Genomic DNA, 12,500 nt, shown 5'->3' with positions numbered 1-12,500 from the left:
GCACACCAAATCACTGGCAAACAAATTGAATAAGGTACAAAAACTAACGTATCGACGCGAGCAGCGTCTTCTTCAGAGTCAAACAATAAAAAAACAACTGTTTTAATGATCAAGTTTTAGATTATGAGTACATTTTTCTTCAGAAGCCACCAAGAGCCATTTTGTGGAGCTCCCTCTTTCTCTATGGCTCTAGCCACTTTAACCCAGGCAGGAATACGTAAGCAGACAGTGTATAAAGTACTCCAAATCCATACTTGAGTAAAAGTATAGATACCTTACCAGAAAATGACTTGGGTAAAAGTCAAAGTAACCCATTAAAATATTACTTGAGTAAAAGTCTTAAAGTAGCTAATATTTTCTGTACTTAAGTAACAAAAGTATTTTTTTTATATTAAATGTACTTAAAAGTATTGAAAGTAAAAGTACAAGTAAATCTGTTTATAAGAAAGCAAGCGGCTCGGATTTTCAGAATTCTTAGCTTTATTGTGAGTTTGCTTACATATTTACCTTATAGTCTGCCATTTGAACTGACTGCAGCTTTTGGCACAAGTGCCTGCTTTAGGCTATCATGCGATGAGATATCTCCAAATATATAATAATAATAAAATAATCATCATCATCATCATCATCATAATCACCGTCCATCATGGACTTCTCCTCCATATAGCTATATGCCTGGATATTGTCACGGCCAGATAAACAGTTAAGCAATGTAATCACTCTAAATTGAAACTGAGTTACCTTTCTGAAACACTGACAGTATTGTAACGAAGTAGGTATTCGTCCAAGGAACTGGAGACTTGAAGTTGGTACAGGCTCTTTATTCTTGTCTTCACAATACACGCTCCTAGCAGCTAGCTTCGCTGCTAGCTCTAAACCACCCGGTCAGCTCGCCCACCCTGGCCTGACTGCCCCTAGCAGCTAGCTTCACAACGCTAGCTCTAGACGCAACAACCGGTCTGCTCGCCGCATGGCACTGACTCGCTTCCGCCCCGGCCGCTGGTCACATATATCCCCTTCCCCCTAGGAACACACCCACACACATCAGTTCCTAGCTGCGATCCAGACACTTAGGTTGCACATCACATTACACGTCAAACCCCGGATCGCTACATTATCCCCTCTCGACATAGCCAGCTCCCACGCTGGCACCCACAACCCACACATATCCCCCTGTACCAAAACACACCAACCCCATAACATTTTTCCCCCGTCACCACATCAAATTCTAATTCCCACAAACAATTCCTTCTTTCTTCCCAACACCCCCGTCATAATGTCCAGTTTGCATCAGGTACTCCGTAATGTCTAGTTTTCCATTAGGTACCCCCATAATGTCTAGTTTCCCATTAGGCACTCCAAAATGTCTAGTTTTTCATTATTGCCTTTCTTTTTCACACATTTCAATTCAACCCACATTTCCCTTAGCTTTTCTTTTTTAAACCCCATTTCCATCCCCCCTTTTCCCAGCTTCACCAATTCCCCTGAAGCACTCTTTTCGGTCCCCCCTTTTTGTTTGTTCCAATAGCAAATGCACGAACGAGCACCGGATCGACATCCTCGTCCTCCGGTCTCCACTCGCGCCCGTCGACTCTCCAGCTGACCCTGGCGTCGTCCTCCCGGCCTCGCACTCGCTCGTCCTCCCGTCCCGCTCCCCCAGGGGGCGGCGTGTTGAGGACAGCAGGGCGGACACCATCGGCGTCGATCTCCGCCTCGACTTTCTGCAGTGCAGCCGTGGGGGTTGTGTAGCGGCATGGTTGGGCCGGCTCCTCCAGCGTTGACCCCTCTCGCTCCCCCGGGGACACGAGCGCCGCTCCCCCGACTGTAACAGCATTGCAGGTGATGTCGCTCACTTCCCTCTGGCTGTTCAAAACGATCCCCGCTCCAGAGCAGCTAGCCTGGGCCGGCTCAACAGTCACTCTCCTGCCCAGCACAATCGGCTCTGTACTGCCCCGTTGCTCCGCTGCTTGTAGCTCAGGCTGCTCCCCTGGCTGTGTGTCTCTTCCAGCGTTCGCACTCTTAGTGCAGTCTCTAGCTAAATGTTCAGGCGACTGGCAAGCCCAACAAAGCCTCACCTGTCTGCCGCCTGCACGTCTCTCTTCTCCCGCTGTCCCCCGATCTCCGACAGCCTTTGGACACTCTCTGGCTAGATGTCCAGTCTCGCTACATGTCCAGCAGGCTCCCTGCTGTCCATGTCGTTGTCCCGCATACCCGGTCCGTCTCCCGGAACCGCATCGGCACCACCTCGCCACGTGGCCCGGCTCTCTGCAGGTCCAACACAGTCTCTTTCGTGGCTCTTCCGGCCGCTCTCCCCGCTGCATTACCTCCGCGCTCATCAAGTCCACCCGCTGCATGACTTCTCGCAGCGCCCGCATCACCTCCACTGCCCAGGCAGGAGTCTCTTGCACCAGCCGTCCGACCTCTCTCAACACACGGGCCTCCATGCCCGCCAGCATCGAGCTGATCCCCGCCGTCAGCTCTCCTTTCCTCCCGTTCACCGATGGCCATTCTCCGGAGATACTTGATTCTCCGCGCACCATCGCACGTGGTTGCAGCTAGCAGTTAGCAGTTAGCACCCCTGGTAGCTAACTTACTAGCGCCAGTTTGTAGAGCCAAAAAGCCGCACCACCCGTCTCTTTTGCCGTTCCTTCTCACCCTCTCCCCTCTCGGCCGAATCAGAGGCGTTACCGCTTTACTGTCTGACACCAATGTAACGAAGTAGGTATTCGTCCAAGGAACTGGAGACTTGAAGTTGGTACAGGCTCTTTATTCTTGTCTTCACAATACACGCTCCTAGCAGCTAGCTTCGCTGCTAGCTCTAAACCACCCGGTCAGCTCGCCCACCCTGGCCTGACTGCCCCTAGCAGCTAGCTTCACAACGCTAGCTCTAGACGCAACAACCGGTCTGCTCGCCGCATGGCACTGACTCGCTTCCGCCCCGGCCGCTGGTCACATATATCCCCTTCCCCCTAGGAACACACCCACACACATCAGTTCCTAGCTGCGATCCAGACACTTAGGTTGCACATCACATTACACGTCAAACCCCGGATCGCTACATTATTATTGGGCTGTGACAAAATAACGACAGTTACATCAGACTAGCAACGAAAATACCACGATTTACTTTCAGAATAAAATGGTTATCACCTTTGGAGAAACAAATAAAGCACTTAGGATCTTATTTTGAAATCCTTAAGCGGAAGACCTATACTTTTACGTTCTGGCTGCATTGACGCCTGACTAATTTGAAGTTTACCTCAAGAGACGCCTGTTTTCTTGTTTTCTGGTGGCATATTCCGTCATTCTGGTTCAATTGGACACAATGTAAAGACGATTTAAAGTAATTAACCGTCGGATTTCAGCCTGTGGGAACTTGTAACATGGATGAAAAGACTTGGGAAGTGCTGACGGTAAGCGATTGTCAAACGCAACTTGCAACACGACAGAAGCACTGATTCGCTAGCCAGGCTACTGATTCGCCACAACACAAGCTGTTTGTTTATTTTATAGTAACGAGTAACGAAGATGCTTTTGGGAAATGTATATATGAAATGTATCATATAATGATAATACAATTATCTCAACCTTAAAAGGTTACATATAGACCAATTATACGCCTATGTCACAATGACAACAAAGCAAGCTGCGTGCGCAACGTGTAGGCAGAAAACCCTCAGCCCAGCATTCACAGACAGTGAAAAAGCCCCGCTGTCAGGACTGCTCTATGCCCATCTGCAACACACAGTTATATTTTAGTTTTAAAATGCAGTTCTCGGCTTACTACCACAGCTTATCGCCTAGTGATAAGCAATGTTATGCATCGAAATTAACGTTGTTTAATGGGATATGTCTTACAGACCCATACGCACTGGCGCTGTCAATTGGCCAAGCCTAGTCATACATATCGTGCATTCCTTTATAACTGGGGATAGCGTAGATAATTATTCTGTAACTTGCAAAGATATATTGTTATGTTGATAATGCACACAACTCAATAATGACATTATGTAACGTTACTTGGTCGTTAACTAACCGAGCGATGTGGCTGAGCAGCCTACAGTTTCAGGCAGCTTACCTGATTATGAAGAGCACTATAAAGTCGGGCATTTTTAACGATTTCCTCTTTCGGCTTGCAACCAAAGACACCTACGGTTAGCATTAAAAGCAAGGACTAAAGTTTTACCGAATCCCGTCAACTCATACTGCTTTTATGCTAACCGTAGGTGTCTTTGGTTGCAAGCCGAAAGAGGAAATCGTTAAAAATGCCCGACTTTGCAGTGCTCGCTCATTTCATATCAGGTAAACTGTAGTAGGCTGCTAGTAACAGCCACATCGCTCGGTTAGTTATGTATTGTTATCTTGTAACCTGTCGAATGGAAGGTGTAGTATTCTTCTTTTAGCACTGACATGCTGCATGTACATCCTGTCTGTGTTTTGCTGTAATTTTGATGTCTGTAATGTGTGGTATCTCTTGCGATGACACGCTACAGGTATATCAGTTTGTTGCGTACATCCTGTCTGTGTTTTGCTGTAATTTTGATGTCTGTAATGCTGTGGTATCTTTTGCGATGACACGTTACATGTATATTTCAGTCTGTGCGTTGAATGAATGAAATGAGTGACTGTTTTGATATTTATTGGGGACAACGGATGTAAATTAGCATTAGCTAACTCCGGCATATTTACATGTTTTTGTATATAGAGGCTTCTGTATTTCTGAACATGTCCATTAATGTGCATTGTCCCGTCACAATAAACCAATAAAGAAAGAAAGAAAAGAAAGAAGTAACGTTAAATAATGTCATTATTGAGTTGAACTGATTGGAACGAGGACATCATTAAAAATGCCCAACTTTGTAGTGCTCTTCATAATCAGGTAAGCTGCCTGTAGCTGTAGGCTGCTCAGCCACATCGCTCGGGTAACGACCAAGTAACGTTACATAATGTCATTATTGAGTTGTGTGCATAATCAACATAACAATATATCTTTGCAAGTTACAGAATAATTATCTACGCTATCCCCAGTTATAAAGGAATGCACGATATGTATGACTAGGCTTGGCCAATTGACAGCGCCAGTGCGTATGGGTCTGTAAGACATATCCCATTAAACAACGTTAATTTCGATGCATAACATTGCTTATCACTAGGCGATAAGCTGTGGTAGTAAGCCGAGAACTGCATTTTAAAACTAAAATATAACTGTGTTGCAGATGGGCATAGAGCAGTCCTGACAGCGGGGCTTTTTCACTGTCTGTGAATGCTGGGCTGAGGGTTTTCTGCCTACACGTTGCGCGCGCAGCTCAATGTTGACAAGCTGTATAAGGGGTCTATAGGTGTCAAAAAGCCATACATTCCAATAGAATATGATTGATGGTTCATTACCAATGTTTTATATTATTATGACTTTTTATTTTTATTTTTATTTTTTTTACCACTCTTTTCAACTGAGCATGCAGAGAATTAAAATACAGTAAGGGTGCAATGCGTGCTTTTGCACCACTGTAAAACCCGGCCTGCGTTGCATGTTGGTTGGGGATGTCAAAGAGGTTCCCATTGTTCGGGGTCTCCTGGAGTGTGGTGGTGTGGGGGATCTGGACCTCCTTCTGGGGCGTCACGTGCTCCTTGAAGAAGTCGGAGGCAACAAAGACTACCAGGATAGCCATGAGGGCTCCCAGCAGCAGCCCGGTCAGCACATCGCTCCAGTGGTGTTTATTGTCGGACACCCTGGACAGTCCTGTGGACACTGAAGCAGCAATCAGGAAAAACTGGACCATGGGTCTCAGTCGCCGGGCCCATTTAGCCTGGAGTCTCGCCTGGAGGTAGAGAGCCAGGAACAGCATGCAGTACATGGAGGCAGAAGAGTGGCCAGAGTAGAAGGATAGCCTTGCCTCATTGACCATTCTCTTGTCTCCGGTGCAGGTGAAGTCTTCAATGTAACCCCCCGCTGTACAGTTGATAAGGCTCCAGTCAGGTTTGCACACATCCAGGAAGTGCGGCCTGAGGCGGCCAATAGAATACTTGGCTATCTCAGTCAATGATTGGTTCATTGCAGCACCACAAAGGAAGGTGCGGATGTCTTTGTAAACACAGGCAATGTAGCTGTTGTTGCTGGAAGAGCGCTTGGATCTGATGCGCTCTAGATGAACAGAACACTCCCCGATCATCATACAGCTGATGGGCAGGAGGAGGCCCACTGTGTAGAGCACCGTGGAGGTGATTGTGCTGGGATGGAAAGGGTACTTAATGCTGTCGTCATTACAGAAGAAGCCCCTCTGGTAGGGGCGGATCTTGCCCAGGTTAAAGGCTAACAGAGGCAGAACCGCTAGAATTAGACAGCCTATGTCCAGCAGGAGAAACGGGGTGCATCTGGTCTCAAACATTCTTTCTCTTGTCTCTCTACAAGCCGCGCAGTCTAATAAAAGCGTCGTGTCGCCAGCATCAAGTATTGATGACATCACAATTGCTTGAGTGACATCACTGATGACATCATCTCCGATGACATCACAATTGCTCTGTGCGTACGGCATGACTTGTGATAGACACTAATGATGTCTTTCTTTCTTTCTTTCTTTCTTTTGTGCATGGGGACAGACATAGATTCACATTTTTTATTGTCACTCCGTTGTACAATTAGTACGCGCATGTGAGATTCTTATGCTGTGGGCTCCGTTACAGACAAGGTGCAGTAGGTAAATGCAAAATCACAACAAACAACAAATAGACAATAAGGCAACAGTTAAATAGGGCAACAATGTAACATACAGACATAGCCTACCTGTATATACATACGGAGTCTGGACAGAGCCTCAGATGCCTCTGTCCCTTGTGGCCATGCCATAGGGGGGGGGGGGGGGGATCCACTAACTCTAAGGCAGTGGTTCTCAAGTGGGGTTCCGTGGCACTTTGCCAGTGGGTCCGCGAAAAGTTTTCAGGAAAATAAAAATAAAAACTTTTTTTTTTGTAAAAGCTTCATAGTTCAACGAAAATATTTTATGCTTTAAATCTAAAATGGTTCATGGATTACATTCTAATCTAACAAACCTATCGTGGAAACAATTAAGCTTAGCCCAAAATCACAAATCAGAATGAGGGGGTCCCCGGGAATATTTTCTATCTTGTAAGGGGCCCTTGGCTGAAAAACATTTGAGAACCTCTGCTCTAAGGAAACCATTTTGTTTTTCACACAAGAAATCAGGATGCCCTGCCTGCTCCAAGTGATATAACTTGTGAGTTACACAGATTCAAAACAAAAGCTGTCATTGTTGTTGTCTTACAGGAAAGTCTGGAGTACATCTTCCTCATCATCTTCTCTGTTGAGTGTTTCCTGAAGATCGTCGCATATGGATTTCTCTTCCATGCAGACGCATATCTAAGAAATTGTTGGAACATATTGGACTTTGTTTGTGTATCTGTTGGGTAAGTTGATGAGTTGTGTACTTGTACTGTGCCCGATACATTTTTAATTTCACGTTCTTCTAATACGGCAGTATCCCTCTCTCAAGATTTGCTTTAATCTTTCTTTTCATTGTGTTTGGAAAAACTTGTTCTATGGGAATTCATTTGTTTTCATTAGCTTTAGATAAGAGCTTGTGTGAGGAGAACTATTTTCGAGGAGCATAACTGAGAAGATGCTCAGCTAACAAGTCTCATAACAAGTCTCATAAACAAGTCTCATAAACACTCTATATAACCTGAAGCTCAGCTAACAAGTCTCATAAACACTCTATATAACCTGAAGCTCAGCTAACAAGTCTCATAAACACTCTATATAACCTGAAGCTCAGCTAACAAGTCTCATAAACACTCTATATAACCTGAAGCTCAGCTAACAAGTCTCATAAACACTCTATATAACCTGAAGCTCAGCTAACAAGTCTCATAAACACTCTATATAACCTGAAGCTCAGCTAACAAGTCTCATAAACACTCTATATAACCTGAAGCTCAGCTAACAAGTCTCATAAACACTCTATATAACCTGAAGCTCAGCTAACAAGTCTCATAAACACTCTATATAACCTGAAGCTCAGCTAACAAGTCTCATAAACACTCTATATAACCTGAAGCTCAGCTAACAAGTCTCATAAACACTCTATATAACCTGAAGCTCAGCTAACAAGTCTCATAAACACTCTATATAACCTGAGAAGATGCTCAGCTAACAAGTCTCATAAACACTCTATATAACCTGAAACATCAAGTCTCATAAACACTCTATATAACCTGACACTAACAAGTCTCATAAACACTCTATATAACCTGACACTAACAAGTCTCATAAACACTCTATATAAACTAACAAGTCTCATAAACACTCTACAGTATATAACCTGAAACTAACAAGTCTCATAAACACTCTATATAAACTAACAAGTCTCATAAACACTCTACAGTATATAACCTGAAACTAACAAGTCTCATAAACACTCTATATAACCTGAAACTAACAAGTCTCATAAACACTCTATATAACCTGAAACATCAAGTCTCATAAACACTCTATATAACCTGAAACCATTCTCTTGAACTCACACTTTTTGCTTTATTATTTCTGATTGAATGACACATGAGAAAAGCAGTCAAACAGGGGCACGGTGGTGCAGTGGTAGTCGCCTCACAACTAGAAGGTCCTGGGTTCGATTCCCACCTGGGACACTGTGAGTGCTGAAGGAGTGTGTGCCCGTCCGCATGTCCTCAAGTGCCCACCGCCCAGGTGGGGTCGTCAAAAGGGCCTTTCTGTGTGGAGTTTGCATGTTCTCCCCGTGCGCCCTGGGGGTTTCCTTCATATACGAGGGATCAGCCGAGCAGCATTTTGGTAAACAAACCGCGTCACTGGGTGGCAACGGCAATGCAACCCTATGGAGCACAAGTGGCGCGAGGCGTGAGTGTCGGACTCTAGCCAGTTAACTCTGTTTACATTTTAAAAACTGCGACAGTTCACACAACTTTGACATGCATATATACATCAAACTCTTGAGCTACTTCTGCTCTCACTCAGAATGTCAAAATATAAGTGATGTGATGTATAGTTTTTGAGATATTAACGTTTGTTTGGCACAACTCATACTATTAACTGCCGCGGGGTTCCGCATTTCTGGGTGGCAAGTGATGTCACGCTGATCCCTCGTATAGCAAACCCCTCACCAAAACATGCAATATCCTGGTAGTTGAAGTGGTGCCTCCTCTGGTCGCTCGGGGCGCCTGTTCGGAGGGAGGGGGAACTGGTTGGAATAGCGTGATCCTCCCACGTGCTATGTCCTACCGGTGAAGCTTCCCCTGTCAGGTGAAAAGAAGCGGCTGGCTAACTGCCCATGTCTCGGAGGAAGCATGGAGCCAGTTTCGGCCAGCAGAGGGTGGAGCAGCAACCAGGATAAATCAATTTAAAATTAGCACTAATGGGGGATAAAAATGGGATAAAAAAAATCGTTAAAAGCATCAAACCTGTATGTATTGTGGATGCTGTAATCAAACCTGTATGTATTGTGGATGCCGTCTCTTCAGGCTTTTCACTGTGGTCGTGGACGCCATCAACCACCTTAGTGGAGTGGAGGCACCAGTAGGAGAAAAAGGTGGTGGAGGCTTCGACATGAAAGCCCTGCGAGCGTTCAGAGTCCTTCGACCGCTCAGACTGGTCTCCGGAGTCCCCAGTAAGACATCCATTTTCCATTTCTGACTCAGTTGCTGTCGTGCATTTGGAGGGTAAACCCTACTCAACATGATGAAATTAAAATGTAATAAAAAAAAGAAGGACCATGGCAAAAATAAATTTTCCTTATTCCGTAGTTCCGGTCCTTGAATATGATTGGCCGAGGCGCGTTCGAAGCCCTTGTAAAATTCTCTATAAACACGCACAGTATCACAGGGCGATTACTGCCACAAACTGCATCTATGTGTTGCTTGGCAACCTTCTGCTTTATGTCGTGGCTGAAGGACATAACTTGGGAAAGAACAATTATTTATCAATATTGGATTTTTTGTTGCTCAAAACTTACCAGGTAGGCTAGTAGCCTAACTGTATTAGCTTTAAGGGGTGCTGTGCGACTTAGCTGTTGTAAAATCAATGTAAACGATGGCCTCTTGGGGCTTATTGTGGAGGAACTATTAGTTAAATCAGCTGTTTATAAAATCAGTGATTTCTGAAACGATTTTTGAGTTCCATTTTGAGATGCATGGTGTTATTCCCCTCCAGGCCTGCAGGTGGTGATGAACTCCATCCTGAAGTCCCTGCTGCCTTTGTTCCACATCACCCTGCTAGTCCTCTTCATGGTCACCATCTACTCAATTATGGGTCTGGAGCTCTTCAAGTGCAAAATGCACAAGACCTGCTACCACACAGGCACAAGTATGCGGGTACCCTGGTGGCTCAGTGGTAGTATTCACCTTATGTTCAGACGCGGGGGTGGGCCAAATTCTTCCGGGTTGTGTCAACACTTCCGGCGGTCACGGCGTGAAATACAAGCGTTAGAAGAAGACATTTGTTTTTGTAGCGGACAGTGCAGGGGGTAAAACAAAGAACGTAGCCTACTACTTTGAGCTCGGTACACAGCAAGCAAGCAGAGTATCCACTGTTAGCCAGGTCAGATAACGTTATCGTCGACAATGATGAGCACTTTCTTGTAAAACATACCTGGACTCCAACAAAGAAAGCTTCAAATGGTTTTCTCTCCTCCGAGCGCAGCTCGAGCCACTTGGGTCTTGCAGATGTTAACGTAATTCCCTGGAATCCAGTTACATGGCATTGCATTCTTAGACATTGCCGTTTGCTTTTATTTGGTATGTTACATACAATTGGTTAAATTATTAGTTAATTCAGAGTTAGATGATATTGGAGCAGCCGGCCTTTTTCTTTTCCTTTTTTTTAGCCGGAAGTCGTCACACGACCACACAACCGGGGCAAATGGGCGTGGCTACATAAGGTGAATACATTCAGGCGGTGTCTCGTCATAGACGCGTGGTCAATGGGTCAGGGTGGGGGAAATCCTCCCGTTTTCCCCCATGACCACGCATGCACGCACGCACACACACACACACACACACACACACACACACACACACACACACACACACACACACACACACAATAACCTAGCTCCTCATGTCCCGCTCTCCTGGTCTTCAGACATCATTGCCACAGTGGAGAATGAGAAGCCAGCTCCGTGTGCTCAAGCAGGGAACGGTCGGCGTTGTACCATCAACGGCACTGAATGTCGGGTTGGCTGGCCGGGCCCAAACCATGGCATCACCCACTTTGACAACCTGGGCTTCTCCATGCTGACGGTCTACCAGTGCATCACCACACAAGGCTGGACGGACGTCCTCTACTGGGTAAACAATTAGTCTCGACCAATGACCGCAGAGACCAATAGTTTAACGCACCCTTCAAGCACAGAGGAGGAAGTAGTTAGTGAACTCAGCTGCTGATTGGCTGGAATGGAACCCTGCAGATTCTTGAGTAGTGACGACACATGGTTGAAGACCACTTGGATGTTGTACAGACTGTGCTAGCAGAGTTGTCGTAGCGGTAGCCTAATACTGCTGTACACAGCTCATCACAGTCTATATAAGCGCTACAGTCCAGTCATCAGTGGGCCAGAGTCTCTGTTCATGATACTTTTGTATTACTGCAAAAATACGGGGTTGGCTGTATAGCCTACAGATTAGAGAAGTGTTTTACCACCGGTTCAACTTCCTTGTGAAAGTCAAGTTCAGACAGGACAATTAGGCTTTAGCTGATTGGACACCTTTACAAGTGAACCAATCAACATACACACACACCCCGAGGTCAAGTTTTATATCATGCGCACTTTATTACCCCAGAATTCATGTTCTCTCTACATTTAACACTTTCCCAGAATAAACAAACACACCTTCTTTCACAGGTGAACGACGCTATAGGAATGGAGTGGTCATGGATCTTTTTCACCACACTGATCCTGGTGGGCTCCTTCTTTGTGCTGAATTTGGTTCTGGGGGTGCTCAGTGGGTAGGAATACATCTTTTCCTATTCTGTCATTTTCTCTTGACATTAAAGCAGCTACGAGCAACTTTTTCGATTGTTATTAAACAGTATAAATTTAATATCAATACATCACATCTTACCTCTAATAGTCGACGAGACCAACGCAGAGTAGTCTCGCTTGAGCCCCGAGTGAATCGGCCAGTGTTAGTCTCTCTGTGGCCAGGGAAGATCAGGAAGTGAAATGAAACGGTTTGCAGCAGCCACTTCGGCCATAACCACAAAATAACTTCCAAAAAACCTGTTAGAATATAACTAGAGATGTTCGCGAGAATATGCGTGGCGTTCACATTGTTTATGTTATGTTGCTAGGCAGCGCAAACGGCGAGGCAGGCAGCTGCGTTTCACTTCCGGGTTTCACTTCCGCGTTTCACTTCTGGGTAGCCGGGCCGGCGGTAAGGAGAGAGAGAGAGAGAGCCCCCTGTTGACGCGAGTTTAGACAGACACAGACTTAATAATCATCCAAGGGAGCAATCTC

The 12,500-nt window shown here is 45.5% G+C and overlaps 1 protein-coding gene and 1 pseudogene across 2 annotated transcripts in view; one reads left to right on the top strand and one right to left on the bottom strand.

Moving 5' to 3' along the window:
• The window catches only part of LOC310799332 (phospholipid phosphatase 1 pseudogene), a 14,465-nt pseudogene extending 8,079 nt beyond the window's left edge, over window positions 1-6,386 (bottom strand). Inside the window, exon 1 of the transcript in view lies at window positions 5,504-6,386. The product of the transcript in view is annotated as a phospholipid phosphatase 1 pseudogene (transcript). The remainder of the gene's footprint in view (window positions 1-5,503) is intronic.
• LOC310799422 (dihydropyridine-sensitive L-type skeletal muscle calcium channel subunit alpha-1-like) overlaps window positions 1-12,500 on the top strand; it is a gene marked incomplete at both ends in the record, with an annotated part of 54,021 nt that overhangs the window by 11,403 nt on the left and 30,118 nt on the right. Inside the window, 5 exons of the mRNA XM_083662006.1 lie at window positions 7,283-7,422; window positions 9,508-9,653; window positions 10,196-10,348; window positions 11,126-11,331; window positions 11,886-11,989. Of these exons, the coding sequence (XP_083518132.1) occupies window positions 7,283-7,422; window positions 9,508-9,653; window positions 10,196-10,348; window positions 11,126-11,331; window positions 11,886-11,989 (749 nt within the window). The remainder of the gene's footprint in view (window positions 1-7,282; window positions 7,423-9,507; window positions 9,654-10,195; window positions 10,349-11,125; window positions 11,332-11,885; window positions 11,990-12,500) is intronic.

The sequence above is a fragment of the Poromitra crassiceps genome (genome assembly GCF_964638095.1).
Source record: "Poromitra crassiceps genome assembly, chromosome: 27".
NCBI lineage: Eukaryota > Metazoa > Chordata > Actinopteri > Beryciformes > Melamphaidae > Poromitra > Poromitra crassiceps.
This window is presented reverse-complemented; position numbering and strand designations above follow the sequence as displayed.